The sequence below is a fragment of the Antechinus flavipes genome, chromosome 2 (genome assembly GCF_016432865.1).
Source record: "Antechinus flavipes isolate AdamAnt ecotype Samford, QLD, Australia chromosome 2, AdamAnt_v2, whole genome shotgun sequence".
NCBI classification, from domain to species: Eukaryota; Metazoa; Chordata; class Mammalia; order Dasyuromorphia; family Dasyuridae; genus Antechinus; species Antechinus flavipes.
Window position 1 is genome coordinate 504,326,934 of NC_067399.1, and position 20,138 is coordinate 504,347,071.

General features: G+C 38.4%; 1 protein-coding gene across 1 annotated transcript in view; it reads right to left on the bottom strand.

Moving 5' to 3' along the window:
• DDX31 (DEAD-box helicase 31) overlaps positions 1-20,138 on the bottom strand; it is a 92,178-nt gene that overhangs the window by 23,461 nt on the left and 48,579 nt on the right. The window contains exons 17-19 of the mRNA XM_051980246.1: positions 15,858-15,939; positions 8,110-8,221; positions 927-1,095 (exon numbers count right to left, since the gene is read on the bottom strand). Coding sequence (XP_051836206.1) covers positions 927-1,095; positions 8,110-8,221; positions 15,858-15,939 — 363 coding nt within the window. The remainder of the gene's footprint in view (positions 1-926; positions 1,096-8,109; positions 8,222-15,857; positions 15,940-20,138) is intronic.

The following is a 20,138-nucleotide window of genomic DNA, read 5'->3' on the forward strand; positions in this document are numbered from 1 at the left end:
AGAAAAATAAAAACAATAACATGCTGTAAAAATAGAATGACATAGTTTAGTCCTAAAGAAGATATATAAGAAGACATTTCCCCTCCCTACAATTTGGCAGAAGGAGGAGTCCATTGATTCAGAACACTGCATATAACATACATTTTTTCGATGGACTTATTGGTTTTGATTTTTTTTAAATTACACTTTAAAAACTTTTTGTTATAAGGGGTGGTTCTTTGGAAGAGTGTAAGGCAAAATATATGTAGGGAGAAGGGAATATATATATTCCTTTAGTGATATAAAAACAAAAACTATCAACAAATCTATTTTTGAAAGTAAGGTTTAAAAAACTACTTAGTTTTCAAAAACAAAAAATCAATGTGATGATAGGATAGGATTTTAATCCAGTCCAAATTACCCTAAAAAACCTCCCCAAAATGGTGGGTAGGATTGGGAGGGTTGAAGGCATTAAATGTAAAACATTATGTGGTCACTATGTGTGGCTTATAACACAGGTAGTATGAAGCCAAAATAGTGACAAAACAGAACAAAAGTAACAGGGAGAAACAATGATCATATTAGGCAGGCTCCTGTCCTTCTGAGGGCTAAGAACAAATTTGATCATCAAAATCTTGTTGCAATAGTCTCTTATAATGTCAGGCCCAACAGGTCTCAATTTCTAAAGAAGACTTGAAGAGCTGAGAGTAGTTATTCTTTTCTTCTGTGGTGGATACCTATTGTATTCACTGGAAGATACTTTGACAATCATTTGCCTCCAGAATAAAAGAAGAAAGGCTTCATATTGAGAAGAATGCAGACCCTGATTTTTACACTTTGACCAGAAAGGACAATATATTTATATTCATCTTTGGCTTTTTGGGTGGGCATTTGTGTATTTCTGTGTTTATTTGTTCATTAGGGAGAAAGGAAATAGTTCATCTTACCTTTTCAGTTTTGATTTCTTTTTGCTCCCTAAAGAGGCACTCAGATTCTGGGGAGCATCTCTCAGTCCAAAGCTCTTGGCCACATGACCAAGATGGAGGGACCGGACATGAAAAATGTGCTTCAGATCCTTGGGGTAGGTTGCATAGGCACGAATGAAAGATTGCAAAGCTGAGAAAAGAGAGAAAAAAAGTGGTTCAGATTCCTGGACCATTATTTATTTGTGCAAAAGTTACAAACAAAAGTTTATTTTTGACAATTCTGATACATGCTTGAAGTAATGATGTGAATGAACACAGTTACTAAAACTAATTACTAGTACTTGCAGAATGAGCATTTCCCTTGAATTAAGCATAGAGTTTTTGAGAATTCACTTAAAAATCACTTATAGTAAACAAGAAAATGGGAAAGAATACCCCACCCCAGACTCACCCTATATAAAATGTGTACAATGACACCAGGCTCTTTTTCTCATTGGATTTTTCAACATTTTTGATTACTGAGTTCAGGACAAAAAGAAGGGAGGAAGGAAAGAGACATATATAGGAAAGGAAAGGAAAGAAACATATAACAAAACTAAAAGAGTCTGGGTCAAGCCACATTCCCTGAGGAATACCCTGTGGCTGTTCATCTAATGTCCTGTCAAGAGGGAAGTTGCACCACGGAATATAATTTTAGCTCCTTTAAAGACAGGAAAAATGAGAACTTTGTTCCAGATCACACAGTAAGCCAGAAACAAAACTGGACAAAGAACCCAAGAAAGTCAAGCCTTGGTCCTGATCACTAGGCCTTGTCTCTTCAAGAAAACATAGCTTTATGCCCAGTTCCTCTCTTCTTACCTAGCAATAACAGTTAAGATTAAATGTCTGCCCTAGTCTCACTACAAGAGGGAAGGAGGGAATTGTTCTGGAAAGTAGCTCTCTGGTAAGAGACCATTCCCATTTCTATACCTATTCACTTTTGCCCCCAAGCCTTATTCTTTCTGCCAACCACTGCCAACCCTGCAATCTCCAATGGAAAGAAGCACTAAACACTAACCTCTCTTGCCCTGGCTTGTTGAGCCACTGGACCAGCAAGTTTGCCCACAGCTTAAATGTAATCTCCCAGCAGCATCAGGAGATTGGCGTTTATGAACAGTAATAAAAAGTGTCATTTTAGCAGATCAGCTCTGGGAAGAATCCTGGGAATCCATCAAAGCTCTATTTACTGAGTAAAGTGAACTCCTTTTCCCAATCGATGAGACATAACCAAGGCAACTCTTCTGCACCTCCCTCTCAATTCTGTGTCACTGCCTTTTTTAATAACTGGGGAGTAACTATTTCTAAAGAAAACCTTTAACATTTCAAATGACCTATCCACTCAAGGGGTTATGACTATAGGCAACAATACTAGTATTATTTGGGCCTTGGACACACAGCCATATGTTAAAACCATAACCTAAGTCCTAAGGGCTAGAAAGGACTAATCCAATTCCCTAATTTTCATGTCACATTTACACAACTGGCTAAGGGCAGGGCTGGTCTGAGCTCTAGTTATAGACCCCCTGAAGACCAGACCCAATTTCCTTGTAGCATACCATATAGCCTCTCTTCCAGAAGGCCAATGTGACAAAAACCAATATTATTCAGGGAATACAGGCAAAAACAAAAAACAAAACAAAACAACTCTTATTTTGACCCATCTTCAGCAAAGAGACATTTTCCTTTTGTCTGTTACTCCAAATTTTCTACACTCTTGCCTCAGGTCTGCATATAATGCTGGATATGTGGGCCCCCCGCAAAATATACATCTGGCATCATGCTTCTTGAGAAAAACATTAGTTATTTGACTTCTACCAATGTCGATATACTTATTCTTCTCCCTTTTTTACCCCCAATCAAAATAGCTTGAGATTGAGAGCTTTGGTCCCAGGAGAGTCAAGTGCCCAACTCACAGCTTTACAGGGATAATGAGTTTGCCAGGAAATGGCAGAAAGTGTTTTCCCTCTAGACAACTGGTCAGACAGCATTTCACACTGCATATTTTTACTATGGAAACTCCTTGTTCTCAAGGCTCCTGTTCCACTGGGGACAGCGACAGTTGGTCATCCTCACATACTTGCATGGACACCCATGTTCAGCTAATTCGGAGGGGCATGAGCTTCAGAGGCAGCGGCAGATGTTTGCATGACCTTCCAAGGGTCAGGAAATGGTTCACTTTGGCAGTGACTGTGATATGCAGAAGGACTGGGGCCTGGAGGGCAAACACAAGAGGAAAGTAGAGGAACAGTAAAATTGTTATTTTGGAGAAGGCAGGCTGGGAAGAAGCCTGGGCAAAAAGCAAAAAGCCTCTTTGTAGGTCCTGATTCTTAATAATCATCTTTTGAGGCAAATAATCTTAGGAAAAAAAAACTTCTTCCCATGAGTATTTGTTCTTTATGATATAAATCTTTTTTTATGTTCTGGCCTCACCAATACTCTTTTGGTTGGAGAAGTCCTTTTGGTGGTGTAATGAAGTGTTGACTTGAAGGGAGATGAAAGGGGGGCAGATGCCAATTCTGATTCTTACTTTGCTGTGTGTTCCAGACAAGTTATAGCCCTCTGAGTTACAGTCTTCTCTGTACCAACTTCACAAGGCTACTGTGAGCATTCTCTAGGCCTAAAAATGCTCTGCAAATTTGCTATTATTGCTATTATTTGAGACCAGGAATAATGGTATCTTAAAGAACTGTAATTTAAGGATAGGTGATTCTAATGATCTGCATATTCTCCATGGCCAAAGAAAATTATAGCTTCTTCATGCCCTAGTAGATAATCTTCAAGTGCTGGTGTGGCTAAAAAAAATTCCTCCTCTGGAAGCCAGACTAGTGATGAGCAGCTCTGAAGGCAGAACTAGGACAACAAAGCCTTTCTAGCTCAGTGGGGATGAATACTCTTGATGCTCTCAGGTAGAAGGGCCATCTTCACACCACAATAGGGCACTGGAGGAGAATTTGCGTGAACAACTTATTTACAGAGGGGAAGGGGCAAAAAAAGATAAATGCCACAATTATTCTATCCTACTGCTCTCTAGGACATTTGGCTAAGAGGGGATAAGTATTTGCTCAAACAAAAAAGTGGGGCCCCCAATCCACTGGAACATTTTGCTGTGAACAAAGAACAACATTTTCAAAAAATTTCCTTGGGGAATAATGTTCTCTAGAACTCACAGGTTGGAGCTGCTTGGTCTCTCCCCAACTCAATGCAAAGGTGCTGTGGGAAGTGGAAAGAAGAGGCAACTTCCTGGAAAGTGACTGCAATTAAATGTTGGTTATTAACCCTGACTGGGTCAAAAAATGCAAAAGGAAAACAAATGCATCTCTGGCACAATCTCCATCAGATTTTCTGCCATGAAGGCAAAAGCCAGCTGCTTTGTTAATTATTCATAACCAAGAAGGGAGTTTATGGAAGCAAGTCAATAGGGAAATTTGCATATGCAGATTGCAATTCAAGAGAAAGATCATACTTGCAGTCCTTTTGATGGTGGTAGTTATGTCATCAATACAATACCCTTTGGGTGCAAAAGGTATGTATGTTTTCCCAAAACATCAATTCATAGACCTGAAGGAGACAAATATAGATGTACCAAAGTTTCCATTTTTAAAGGGGTATGCAATTTGGTCGACTGAGATCCACCAAAGGAAGTTTTTAGACACAGATTAGTGAAAGCCTGCTCAATCAGCAAATAATTTAATATTATAGTGCTCAGCTCCAAGATAAACAGACATTTGGGAATATGACTTCTATTCTTACTCAAAATAAGGAAAATAATTATCTGCAGTTTATTCATGCTTTTGAGTTTAATGATCATGAGGAAGAAAAGAAACTCAAAAATAGAGTATTTCATATCACATATGCTACTAGAATTGGGGTTGAAGTTTCATTTGTCACAGCTTTCACTCCAACTCAACACATATCTATGCAATGCCTACTATTGATGGGGTTCTAGTGGCAGTTAGAGAGTTGTGAAAATCCCCTTTTGGTTGCAGGTCCTTCGTGAAAGAATTCATGAACCTGAAGAATTTTAGATGGCAAAAAAATGGAAATTTATTGTTGGATGAGAAGTCAGCTTTGTAAGAGACTGACTTCACAGTGGCAAAGTCTTATTAGGGAAATGGAGGCTGGCACTGAGAAGAGAATGAATATCTCCTCAGCAGGCAGGGTCCTGGCAGCTATACCAAGGGATAAGACATAGTCCTGCTTTGGACATTCTGCAAAAAAGTGAGTTTAAAATTGCCCTTTAATAGGGAATCTTGAGGCTCTGCTTTCAGATTGAAAAGAAAGCCAAAATCCCCAGGCCTAGATCTCCAATTGAATGGGAAATCACTTTTGAAGGCTTCTGGAATCTGGAATTTCCTGAAAAGGGTTTCATTGGGGTGATTTGCTTTATAAAAGGCCAGTCAGGAGGATACACGCTCTCTCAGGATGGCTTGAGAACTCCATCTCCCTTCTTTACAGATCAAAGGGAACACAGTTTTAGAGTGTTAATTTTACAGATTAAAGGGAACATAGTTTCACACCCCATCACTATGATCTGTGAAACACATTTTTCTTGGGGTGAGAGACACAAAACTAAAAAACAAATTAATCCAAGTCTTCAAACTTAGCTTATTAAGTCCTGGGTGCTTCATCCTCAAAGCCTGGGTCACCTAGTGTCATTTCTGCCTCCTAGTATATGCTATCCAAAAAAGAAACCACAAGGGGCCCAGAAGCAGAGGATTCAGATATTGCCTCATGTCTGATATTACATCTTTTAAACATTATTCACCTTGTCCCAGTGTATGCTGGGTGTGGGGAAAAAAAGCAACCAGGTCATAGTCCTAGACAAGCAAAGAGATTTTTATAGCATTAAAGGTCTTTCAGTCCACATACTTGATTTCATCTTCATTGATAAAGGCACATCAAACCTAGTCACTCCCAATCCATCCCCAAACATACACCACACTCACTAAAAATAAATCTCAATGCCAAGGCAGAACTGTCCCACCTACTCTTCAGATTCAATCAAAGGCATCAGCAGACTTGCTCACTATGGCCCTCTCATGGTCACACCCCAAACACAATTTCCCCACAATCATTCTCTTACTCTCGAGGTCAGAACTTCCTGGCTGCTCTTTCAAACAACCAATAAATATACAATAGCTATAAGAACATTTCCTGATGCTCCAAACACTGAATTCCATTTGCAGCCATCTCTTCGATAAGGAATTCTTCCATGATGAGACACATCTGTGCCTCCTTTTGTCCTATCAATTCCAAAGTGCTCCTAGCTGCAAATAAGCAAAATATAATGGGCTAAAAGAAAAGATAAGAGAAAGACAAAATTCTTCCAAACAGTCTTAGAAGGAGAAATCACTTTCAGCTAGGGGTACATAAGGGAAGTTTCCATATAGGAAATGGCCTCAAAGTAGGCCTTGATGGAAGAAAAAGATTGTGAAAAGTGTAAAAGTAGCAGTTATGCCTACTCTACATACAACCAAAGCCAAGGGGCAAGAATATGGAATACATTAGTTTATGTTGGTAGCACCTTCATTATTAACACTGCATCACAGAAGCATGGACCCAGGTACTTATTGCAAAAGGCTCATCTTATATCAAACCAATATTCCACAAAGTTACATAATGAAGTCATTCATTAGAAAGTGATTTTATTGCCTTAAGAATAGAATCAATCATCATCTGAAGGTAGAGCATTAAGGATCCCAAAGCCACTCAATTCAACTAAAGAAAATGCTAAGAAGCACAATGATTCTGAAGTGGCTGCATGGTGCAGGACCAAGAATACTGGCTCTGGAGTTGGGAAATACATGGATTCATGTCTTTTAGAAACAATATTATACTTGCATTACCTTCCTCATGGGGTAGTTGTAAGAAAAGTTCTTGGTGAGCGTTAGAGGGCTGTGTAGCAGTCATTTTGTAAATGAGTGATCTCAGTGTGATATGACAGGAATCACAGGATTTAAAGCTGGAAGGGATTTCATTTGACCTTAGGTCCTAATTTTATGGAGAAAGAAACTGAGGGTCTGAGCAAAAATACCAGAAAGGCAGTGTCTTGGTTCATCCCTAGACTTTCTGGTGAAATAATTTTCATCTAGATGAATCTGTTGGCTCTCAAGATAGCAAGTGACTATGATTTTAAAAAGCACTTTCAGCTCTCAGGCCAAGGATCCTTTGAATCAGGCCCCAAAGAACAAATGCTATCTGCACATCAGCCATGCCATGTCACCACTGGGTGACAAACAGAGGGATTCAATAACAAAAACAGAGTTTTGATTTCCCAACCACATTTTCCCTCTTGCTCGAGACAACATAAAAAAGGCAGACTGACAACTGGGTGATCCAAGAAGCCATAATAACAATAATAATAATAATAACAACAATGCTAAGCGTTTCACAAATATTATCTCATTTGATTCGCACAATGGTCATATGCAGCAGGTGTGTTATTATCTTCATTTTATAGTTAAGATTATATGACTTTCCCAGGGTCACACAGTTAGTAAGTGTCTGAAACCATATTACAGTTTAAGTTTTCCTGATCCCAGGCCCAGCACACTATACACCGTGCCGCCTAGCAGTCTAAATTTTAGCCTCTGAAAATTCTATTCAAGGGTCCTCGTGTTGAATTAATGTCCAACCCTGCATAAAACTTTCTAGAGTTGGGCATAGAACCTTTAGTCTTCCCAATAAAACTTATTGGTATTGTTCTCGTTTCCCCAGAACTTTTAAAGTGTTCTCATTTTAAAGTTGCGTAGGTCCAACATTTTTTCCCATTGCTCTTACAAGGTAGATATCACTTACCTAGCCTATAATTGTTTCTTTTGTCATATCTTTTCATAAAAACAGGTACATAAAATGGAAAAAAAAACTTAACCCTAAGATCCCAGTCATTGGGTCAAAGCTCTACTTCTAATGTAAGCCAAGATAAATCCTCATTTGTGCAAAACATGTGAAAGGATGAATTAACATTTAATATCATTTTAAAGCCTCCTGCGTCTGTTTCCAAACCCAGTAGAATTATTGGGCTTGAAGGCTTTCACTAGTGAGCAGAGAGACCCCAGGTTGGCCTCTTATCCACCTCCCACCCCTTACCCCCCACCTCAGTGAGGGGTGAAGTGGGAGCTCCACTGACCTATCCATTCAGTAATCGCCTAAGAAATCCACTGACCTTTCTTTGCCCAGGAGACCTTCTCCGCACTGGCATGCACGTAATCTTCAAATGCTGTCTGCAAGACAGTGGCTCGCTCGCGGATTTCCTGGGGGCCAACACTGCGGGATTTCTGGGAGGGTGGCGGAAGGATTAAAGGAAAGACAGAATCGGAGTCAGGAATAATGAAGCAGTTTATAATAGATTTAATAACAGTAAAATCACACAGTAACCACCTAGGGGCCAAAAGGGGTAATCCCTTCAATATTACTAGTGAGGGAAAAAAAGGGAATATAAAGATGTTAAAGTCAAGCAAAGATGAGGATGGCTTTGTACAGAGAGCAAATCGGTTTTAATTTTTTGTGTTTCTGACCCCTTATTACTTGTGTTCAGAATAAGAGATCATTGGTGACACTTTGGGATTTACTAAGTCCAGTTTGGATGTTTAAAAGTGTCACTGAAAATAAATTGTGTTTTCAAGGGAATCTTGCATTTTGTGCCTTTCTGTCTTATATTTCTTTTCCCTCTCCAACTATCAATCAGAGTTCTACACAATTTCACTGGGGGAAGCCTTCCATAATGGTCGGTCTATAATTTGGCTTCATAAGTTACTTTTATGAAGGGTAAGTTCATAGCAAGTTTCTGTAATTCCCTGGGCCACTCACACTTGTTACTCTATGGTTTGCAATGAAGGGTCTTAAGTTGCTGCGGCAAATCTGGTCTAAAGGAAGGCATGAGGATCTTTCAAAGAGCTCTGCAGAAAATAACAAATACCATTAAAATGGTATGAAATCTACAAAATTTTATAGACCTGAAATTTATCACTCTCATCCCTGAACAGTTAATTTGAAGAATCACCCTTCCTTTATGCCCTCAGTCTGGGGGTGACGGTCTCTTTTCCAGATCTTTCAAAATCAAACAGGAATGCCTTTTAGAGAGGACAAAAAGGAAAGAGCCAGCAGAACATGGCTCACAGAAACGGAGATCGGCTACCAAGCCCTCAGCCCTCTGTGGGACACACAAGATAGACCCAGAGTAGGGAATCATTCCCCAGCACTTGTCATCTTGGGGGAGCACTGGCCCAAGTCTCTGTGCTTGGCTGGTTGCTCTCAGGCCTGGACTCGGGTGAATTCCCCTCCACTCTTATAGCAGCCAGAGGAAGAACAGGGAGAATAAAAGAAAAGGCTTGATTCCTCTGATCGATGCACCTCTCTGTACTTAATAGAGACTTAACAATCTGAAAATGTTTTTAGTTTAGTCAAATCATCCCTTGCCACCTGTTTAGCTGATGACAGTGTAGCTGATTTCACGGTACATGGTCCCCCTAAGGGTTTTCTACGATAAAATGTCAAGAGAAAAGTCAGCAGGAACTGTGTTACGAAAGTGGACATTTGCTATTGTCATTAACAAGGATTTTTTTACCCCCTTAACTGATGTGAAATGCAAACTCCCTCCCCCCTCCTTTTTTCGTTAAGCCATCTCAGCAGCACAACTGTCACCTTCCCAGCGTTTTTTAATATGAATGTGAAATTAGCGAAGATGCCCTTTCCCCTGGCGGACAGAATCCTCTGTTATTAAAAAGTAAAGCACTTTAATAATGAAAACTTTTTCCTCTTTTTCCTGTGTTTTAACTGTTTAAAATTAATGAGAAGGGCAGAACGGTTGTCAAAGCGATATTGAAAGCCGGGCAGCCAGGACCGAATAAGCACAAAAATCCCTCTAGAGTGTTAAATAAACAGAGCTTCAGCCCTCTCCGAATCCCTCTGTTGGTTATTGTATACATTCTGTAACAGCACTCAGAATAGATCTGAGAGCCAGGGAGGCAGAAAGGTTTCAGAATTCCAATAAAGGCCTCAAATTAAAGACAGCCTGGTGCGAATTCCAGGAGAAAATTAAAGAGACCTCAAGCTTAAGTGACAGGTGACTTGCTTCTGTGTCACAACTGTCAGGGGATTTAGTGATAATATGGCAATATATTACAAAGGGCTTTTCTTATTCCCCCCTTTAGGTTTCAAAATGAGGCATCTTTTCTTCCTAGCCAAAAAAAATTATATATATATATATATATATATATATATATATATATATATATATATATATATATATATACACACACATACATACATATATATATGTGTGTGTGTGTGTGTGTGTGTGCGCGCGCGCACACATATACACACATACACATATCTATGTGTCTATATACAAATGAGTATATATATATGTACATACACATAGATAGATGAGTGTATGTGTGAAATATGTAGAAAATAAGAGAACAAACTAGGTTGATGGTTTTGAAATAGTAAGGTCAATTTGAGAAAAACAAATGAAAGTTAATGGAAAAAAATAAAATGTGCTTATGAAAAAGCTTTTCTTTCCTTCTCTAATCCCCACTTACCCCCCTTCCAGAAATACTTTATTTTAAAATTGCCCCTCCTGAGAATGAATGAGGCATTTTTTGAGTTGTCTTCTGGGGAGGACAGTCTAAATTTAAACTGAAAATGGAGGGGGCCAGAGTTATACTGCATAATCTCAAACCCCAGACAGGCAAAATGCTCCCTTAATGAGAATGGGTCAAACCCCTGAAGGCATATGAATACCCCATAGGATTGGCTCCCCCACCCTCAAAAGCACAGAGATTCAGTATTGGTTAATGAAGCTAACTTGCAACCAATGGAGTGGAGGACAATGGTTGTTAAGGTAGAAAAATTGCTATCATTCTTTGAGCATCCCTTACTCTTTCTGTTTGGAAGGGCCCAATGATCTTGGGGAGGGTAGACATAGATCAAACAGGAGAGAACAAGAAGCTAGTGATCTGATTTTAATATTTTACAATGCCAAAGGAAAATTCAAGTTAGGCTAAGTTTCAAGACTCATTTCATAGTAACAAGCAACTTGTAGCAAAGACAATTTGGGGCTTATTTTTATAAGGAGGGAAATTTTACAACCCATTAGACTAAGAAAAAGATCAAGAAAAGTAGCCAAACAATTTTTTCGGGGGGAGTTATAATAAATTTGTGGTGGTGGGTTTTGTTTTGGATGGTTTTTCAAAGAGCGTGCCCTAATATTTCCAGCTTCCAAGATGGTTTTAAACAAAATGGAAGGATTTTGCTTTAATCACCTTATAGCTAGGCTGATTTTTCCCCCCAAGGTCCCTAGAACCTTCTGAGTGTTTCCCAGTAAAGTTGAAAGATCAGATTTATTCTCTTTGTAGGTGGGTGAACATTCACACACCCAGACGTAGCCATATATATTTTATATACCTAAATATGAAATATACATTTTACAGGTGCTTCACCACTTTCTTATTTCTCACAGAAGCCCAAAAAGGTGTGCGCTGAAGGGATACTTATAATGGACTTCAATCGAGCTGGGTGAAGAAGAGCTGCATTATAATGAGGTTTCTCTACGTCTGTGTAAAATACATAGTGATTGTACCCACATGCATCTGCATAGTTCTTCGTAAGACAGAGGAGACCAGGTAAATTATGAGAAGGGCAAGTTGTATGTACTCGGTTCTTCACACAAAGTAGGATTAGAAATTGCATATGGTACCTATTCTATTTTTCTCACTATTCACCTGTGTCAGGATTGTCTTAGACTGAGTCAACAATAGCTTGACTATTTTGATCAAATAGATTAAATTTTTAAAAACGCATATTTAACAGGGATCTCAAATCAGTTAATCTCGAATTTTTGTTTATATGACATCTAATATCTGATAGAATGAATTCTATTTCAGTGATGATACTAATTAATTTGGAGACACTTTTGTGCAGTCCTTATCAATTTTTTTTTAAACAAGAAAAACTGAGAACCTTATTGAGGTCCAACAAACCCTCCAAATTCTAGCAAGTCTTCCTGATTGCTCCTCAAATCAGAATGGGGGGGTGGGGGTGGGAAATATACATGTGTGTGTATGTGTGTTTCTTACTCTTGCAGATTCCTTAGGCTAAAAAGAAAAATGCAGATGCTATTTTTCACTTTTGGAAGAAAAGGAAAACTATCAGGATAAATCTAACTTTCTTCCTTCTATCATTATTGCCTGAAAGAAAGGTACAAAGAATGGAGACATTCTTCCCAGAAAGAACTATTTGGTAGCCAGTAGTAGAATACAGACTATTCTCTTTAAGAGGTCAGTTCTAGGATTGGTATAAAACTGGCTCTAGAGTCAAGATTTTGGTTCAAATCCTAGTTCTTATACTTCCTTTCTATGAAACCCAGGAAGTGTCTCAGCTTTTTTCCTACACAAAGAAGAGGTTATTCTATATGGCACACCAACTCTTGATCTACAGACCTGTGATCCAAGTGCACTGAGCTTGCTATACCCATCTGATTTCACCCAATCTCCAATGGCCTCTGAAGTTGGGTCAGTTTTTTTTTTTTTTTGGGGGGGGGAGGGAGTAAAGCTCTTGCTAGCCTCTAGACAGTAGACAAATGTTTGTTTTCTTTTTGATTGTAGCCTGATGAAAAAAGATGGCTGGGGGGAGGAAAGAAGGGGAAGGGAATAAGTATTTACACCTATTATGTGTAATCTCTGCTAAACTCTTTCTACAAATATTATCTCACTTGATTCTCACAACAACCCTGTAAGATGCGTGCTGTTATTATCCCTATTTTATAGCAGAGGAAATTGAAGCAGACAGAGGCTCAGAGCTTAGGACTGGATTTGAATCCAGCTTCAGAGGTCTATCTATTATACTGCTAGCAGTATAGTATAATCCCAAGCATTGAGCCCAGATTTTCATTCTTTTCTTGTGATTAAATTAATTCAAGTTTCCCACACACATATAGTGCTTCAGTTTCTTCATCTCTGAAATGGGAATACTAATCCCTACAAAGGAATAGACCCAACCTCGCAAACTGTCATAAAGATAACTTGGGATGGGCATACAGATCTTAACAGGTAAAGAAACAGAAAATGGCAAGGCAGCAATCATTACCATCATCACTACTATCGACATCACAAAGACTACATGCTATATATGGAGTTGAGAGAGGATTAAAGTCCTGTGTCTCACTCTACGTGCCATGTAGTCCTACTTCTCCATCCCTCAGGCTACACTCTAAGATGCTAAGTTTTGAATAAGTAGTCGAACTGCTATGAAGAGGGAGTTACTTCCATCACCGAACTTACAAGTGTGGACCAAATAAAATGTACAATAAGCATTAACGCTCTCCCTCAATGCTTCCTCATGGTGTAGTGATGCTGCTAGTCTCAGCAGAGCACAGGCTCTGGCAGGTTGGTTTCAAGCATAGACCTGGGGAAGGACAGCAATATCTGTAGTTGAAGGGCCAGTCCATCTCTATATTCAGAGGAACTCATCGACAGGCTCACCACAGGTGATGGATTTTCTAGCTACATCAACACTTTCTGCTACTAGCTTACAACTACTGAGTTATGAAATGTTGAACTATCTATATGAGGGAGTCCTCATACTAGCAATGAGATTCCTACATTGCTAAAGTACTATTAGCTCAGATTCAGCTCAGTGGAATAAACACTAGAACAGAATCAGAAAGCTCATCAATTCTGACCAACTAATTTGGTTTCTTTGAGAAAGTTACTGTACCTCTCAGTTTTCAAATATGAAAAATGGATATAATAATTCTTGCTCTCCTAAATCCCATGGTTCTTGTAATGTTTAACTGAGATCATATATAAAGGTACTTTTAAATTTAAGGTGTTTAGGAGCAGCTAGATGGTACAGTGGATAGAGCACTGACCTTGGAGTCAAGAGAACCTGAGTTCAAATCTGACTTAAGACATTTAATGCTTCCTAGCTATATGAGCCTGGGCTAGTCACTTAATCCCAATTGTCTTGAATTAAAAAAAAAAGTTAAATTTTAAAGTGTTTTATGTACATAATTATTACTATTATTAAAACCATTTTAGACCACGTATGTGAATTTTCCCAAGGAAAGAACTGAGAGTGACACACACATGACTTCTCTTGCTGGATGAAAAAAGAATGTCTGTGCTTTCTAGGGCTTCTAGGGCTTTACTGTGTGACCGTTGACCCAGTTTCCTCACCTGTGAAATGGGGTTAAAAAAAATAAACACATGCACTAATCTAATTCAAAAGACTTGTGAGGAAAGTGTTTTGCACATCTTACAGCATTTATATTCCAGGCAATATGAAATAATGTATAAAGAACTAGGAAGACATGGATGAAGTCTGGCCACTGTCACATTCTGACTGTGGGAACTTCAAGGTCCTAGGCAATTCTCTAAGACAACAGATTGCAGATCTCTACACTGATGAAATCACAGATTTGTTGTACAAAGATGTATGGCCATAAACAGGTCAAAAAATGTGTATGTGTGTGTGTGTTAAGGCTAACTGTGTAGCATTATCCCAGTTTCATTATTGTGCTGGAATTTAAAAAAAAACAAACAACCTCCCCCACCCAAAGAAAAATTGTTAGAAATAAGGGGTGATTAGTAGGAGCTTATACAAGATTGGGTTAGAGCTGCTTCAGACATGTGATCATCAGCAAGTTACCTGACTTTTTAAATCCTTAGTTTCTTCATCTATTAATGAGGACCAAAACTCATACTATACCTGCCTCACAGGACTATGACAAAATGCTTTACAAGTAAATCTCAAAACACTATATAAATATGAGTTAGTTCCATAGAGATTTTTGGTGTAATAATATTTGTTTTGAAAGGTTTTAGCTCCATAGAGTTAAATGTCTCTCTTTTTTTTAATCTAAAAGGAAGTTAATTCTGTGTTAATGTTTAGAGAGCTCCAGCCTAGTTGGAAACAAAAAGGGAAAGTTGACGTGGTTGGTAGTTGGTTTTTAATTCTTCATGTATTGGAGACAATTTCTCAACTGCCCCTTTTAACAAGAGAACTTACAACAGGATCAGTCAACCTTCCCAGTACCTTAGACAGAGCCAAATAAAGACACTCAGAAGAATAAAGAGATTTTTAAGCTTGATCTACTTGGCTCTGATTTTCCAGTCTATCCCCAGGCATAAGGAAACAAACGTAAAATATTTAAACCTGCGTACTAAAATTCAAGTAATTAATATTTCATGGACAAAACTACAGATAGCATCTCAATGTGCTTATGTATAGGTGCATACATACCATACTGAAGAGTATGGGGGTTTGGGGTGGAAATTATTGCCCAGCAGGGTGAAAAGCCTGAGACAAAAAAGGAAAAGAGGAGACAAGGATGCTCAGAGCTGTCTACCACTGTTCAGTACTTCCATATGGAGCTGCACGGATAATAAAGATTTTTCTTCTTAATGAATGCAACTTTACTCTTCCTCTGTGTATAGTACACACACATTAAAAAATGGATGAAATGAGTGGGTCTGAAAGGAGACATGGAGATATTTTTTTCCCTGCTGTCTTGGATGAAGGACTGGAGTCAGTTGTCCTTGCTGATAATCTGGAGAGGGACCACCAGGGTTGAGCATATACTTCTGCCTCCAAATTCATTCTGGCCTGGACCTCCTTTCTGGTAACTCTGCCTGCTGTTGTATGGCAAGCTTCCAGTATGGACTGTAGCCCATTAACTGGATGAAACCAGCAAACATGTCCAGAATCAAAGAGGGGGTAGTGAGGAGGAGAGAAAAATCAATGCTCTATCTAATTTGGCTTCATCTAATTTTCATGGCTCTTAGAATATAGACTTAACTTATAAAGGCAATTGTTAACCCTTAACATCAAGAACATTACCCCAAAACAAGAAACAGGTCATACTTACTAGCAATAAATATGCTAACAAATCTCAACAAGAAAACTCACCTTGTTTCCCCATCGTCTTCCCTTAAAACGATCATCCATTGCCAAAATAGATAAAATATCCTCCATCTTTATCTCGGATATACTGAAATAAGAAGAATATCTCAGACTGAATTTTCTTTTTTCCTAAAAGACAGCTTATGGAATAAAAATGGCCTATTTTATTTCAAGGTAATTGAACTCAAGAAAAAAGAAAAACAGATATTTTGCTACATCTTTAAGAATTCCAAAGGAAGAAGGACCTCTGCATTATTTTGTGGTATGATACCCAAGGCAGAATTACAGGAAAATACCATGTCTTCTCAGCTAAACTTTAAAAAAAAAACCAGTTAGCATTTAAGCTTTTGGAATTGTTTCATTATTTCCTAACATGAAATAAATATTTACTGGCTCCACATTGTCTTAGGTGGAAGGAAGTAGGACCATAGAGATATTACAGAGAGCTTTCAAGTTTCCCTGTTCTCCAGAAGTGGTTACATTTCACTGAGAATACCAAAATGAAGTATTTTAATACAGCTTGTCTATATCATTAATATTCTGGAGAAGAAATTACTGAGGAAAGAAATAAATTTCATGCTGTAAGAGTCCAAAAAGCCTCCACCTACATAAAACTATATAAAAAGTCCTTATTCTGGCATGTAATATATTCCCTGCTCCTGTCCTTTCAATTGTTAAGCAGACCAAAAGTCAAACTATCTCATCAATCCTTGGGTGTGACTGAAAAGATGGCAGGAGTTGTGGGCAAATAGCTAAAATGAGCCTTATCTAGGGGGAAAAAAGGGATGTTCTGCTGGGCTCTCCTTCAGAAACAAGGGCAACATTGTTAGACTTGCCAAGCAATGCAAAGTCTGGTCCAGAAAGTTGAAATTTCATCCAACTCTTCAGCTTAGTCACAGACTCAGAATATACAAGGCAAGCAGGGTAGACAGTATTGCTGCTAATTAGCTGGGTAAGTCATCTCACTTCTCCAGGCCTCAGTTTCTCTCTCTTCATAATGATGCCGGCCCAAATGATTTCCAAAATCCTTTCCAGCTCTAAATCCTATGAACCTTTCTTTCTCCACACATATACCAAGCAGAAAATAAAGAATCGGAGAAAAACTCCTTTCCCAGAAAGAGAGAGATAAGAAAAAAAAAAGGATCTGGGGGAGGGAAATGGATCACAAAAGGACAACTGATTTTTTTGTGTTGTTGTTGTTTTTTGTTTTTGAAAAATATAATAGCAAATTAAAACATGAATGGCAATCTCTTGTGTGGAAGAAGACAAGTCTCCCCTTTCCCCCAAAGGTTACTCTGACACAGCTATGAATGAAAACGTCAAGTCTTTGACAATGATTTGCCTGAAATGTGTCATCTCTTTCCTTCAACAACCTCTATCCCTTCCCAAACACACTCCTCTGTCTCTCTCGGCATCCTGCCAGCTCACAACTCAACAGAGTTTACGGCAGGTAGAGTCAGAGAGGGTAGTGAGAACAGGCAAAGGTAGTGAGAACAGGCAAACGGGGCACACAAGGGTGATGCTGATAACTTCATGGAGAAGCCATTTAAAAAAAATAAGTTATGAGGGACACCTTCATATGAGAAAGAAATGATGCAAAGCCTGTCGAGGCTGCTTCCACATTGCCCTTGGAATGCTGTGGAAAAAAAAGACAGAAGCCAAGTTCCCTCTCTGACACATGCTTCCATTCTGGGCTTTTTCTTCCTTCAGAAGAAAGAGGAAAGACACAAATGCAATAGAAACAGAAAGTTCAATCAAATAAATATTGAAGGGAAGCTGGGAATAGGCGATGTGGGAGTAAGGGGGAAGAGATGGGGAGTAGAGGGACAATTAGGCATTCAAAACCCTCTAAATTGTGACTAAGTGATAGAGTGATGTGTATGGTTTTCCTAACTGTGAAGGGCCACTGATTTTTTCTGAGCAGGAAAGGACTTCTAGACCATTGGCTCGAATGTGGCAAAGTCTAAATGCCTTTAGATGAGTGGAATTTCAAAATGAACCTGAGTGATTTACAGTTTAAAGGGCTCTCCTTCCTATTTCTAAGAAATCTTTTCTTCTGAGGAACAAAGAGAATCTGCTCTGATTATTTATGGTTCTAGCCACAGAGCTGGATCTCCCCCACCTTCCCATGAAAAGAGATAAATAAATAAATTCAGGGAACTGTCTGGTGCCTGATCTAAGAAATACATGTTTTGATGAAGCATTTACATTTTAATAAATCAGTGATGACTTTCATTAGAATCACATTTAAAGGGGAGGAGGGAAAAAGTTAAGAATTTAGCAAATTCAAAGAAGTCGAAAGGATGCAGGAGCAAAGTTATCAGCATTTAGACAGAAGAGGCAGAGGCCCAGTGCACCTGTCTTTTGCCCTGTATGCTAAATTAAATTGTCAGGATTAGCTCCACAATGCTCCGTTTATGAAGGCAGGCAGCAATTTGTTGTGATGGCCCTTGCTGCTGGGAGCCTCAGCCTGCCTTTCTGAATCTTCTCCATGATTCATCAGCCATCCCAGCATCCTGCTGCCTGGCTCTCCCATGTGTGCACACAAACATAAACACACTTCTTCAATGGACTTGGGAGTGTGCAAGATTCCTGAAAGCAAGAGTCCCCTTTCTGCCATCATCCACTAACTAGTTCTTAGTTGAAATTTCTCATGCTGATCATCAAAGGGACCTATGTGTAAAGGCAGGGTTATGTAGTACAAAGGACACTGGACAAGCAATAGAAGATCAGGGCTCAAATCCCAGCTTAAACATGGTGTGTGACAGCAAGTTACTGATCTTTTCTAAGTATCAGTTTACTCATCAATGAAATGGTGACACTATGCTATGTGAGAATGTTGTTTTGAGAAAAACACTTTATAAACCTTAAAGTGCTACAGAAATTTGAGCTACAATAATTTTTACAATACAGAGAAATATTATCTTACTCCCAAAATGGAGGCAGCAAGTTTAATAAATAATTATTTTATGTACTACATTTTATATATAACATTTCCCCAGTATCTGGACTTTCCGGCAAGGGCAATAACATCTATAACAGGAAAAGTCTCCTTAAATAAATGTCATAAGTTTTTCCATATCCCTTTAGAGACCCAATATTACACTTATCTATTATCCTAGTAATATTTTCTATGCATTCTTATGTACAAAAATATTTATAACAGTTCTTTTTGTGGTTGCAAAGAATTGGAAACTGAGGGGATGCCCCTTGAGGGAAAAAATGATTTGCCTGAAATGTGTCATCTCTTTCCTTGAACAACCTCTACCCCTTCCCAACCAAACACACTCCTTGGCATCCTGCCAGCTCACAACTCAACAGAGTTTATGGCAGGAAGAGTCAGAAAGGGTAGTGAGAACAGGCAAAGGTAGTGAGAACAGGCAAATGGGGCACACAAGAGGGATGTTGATAACTTCATGGAAAAGCCATTTAAAAAAAAATAAGTTGAGAGGGACACCTTCATATGAGAAAGAAATGATGCTAAAAAGTTATGGTATATGATTGTGATGGAATACTACATTGTATTGTAAGAAATGAGACAGGGATAATTTCAGAAAAATCTGAGAAAATTTACATGATCTGATACAAAATGAAGTAAGCAGAACCAGGAGAACAATATATCCAAGAAAAGCAATATTATAATGACAATAAGTCTTAGCAATTCTGATAAATACAAGAATACAAGGAATGAGGATGAAAAATGTTATCTACCTCTAGATAGAGGATTGATGGACTTTGGTCAGATTCAAACATCATTTTGCTTGTTTATTTGTTTTTCTCTTTATTTTTCTTGCTTTTCCCTCCCACACAACATAGCTAATGTGGAAATATGTATTTTGCATGACTTCATATGTAGAATGGATGTAGTGTTTCTTGCCTTCTCAACAGGTAGAGGGATAGAATTTAGAAATGAAAATAAAAATTCAAAAAGAATATTAAAAGAAATTGTAATAAGAAAAAAATTTCCTATGCTTATCACTCTCCAACAAACCAAATTAACCACAGCATAAAGAGTTATTCTGCTTTAAAAATGCAACAAATTAAATAAATGTGTTGGAGTTTGTTTGTTTTTTGGGAAAAAACTGTTACCAGGGATGACAGTTACTGTCTTCATTCTACATCAGACACAGCTCAAGAAGAGATTAGCATTTGCTACCGATTTTTCCCCCTTCTTTTGTATTTACGTTGTTTTCCAAAAAACTCCACATCAAATAAGATTAATGAAGAAATGTGGAAAACACTGTCATCAGACAATTTCAATTTGACTCTAAAATGACAAAGGAATAT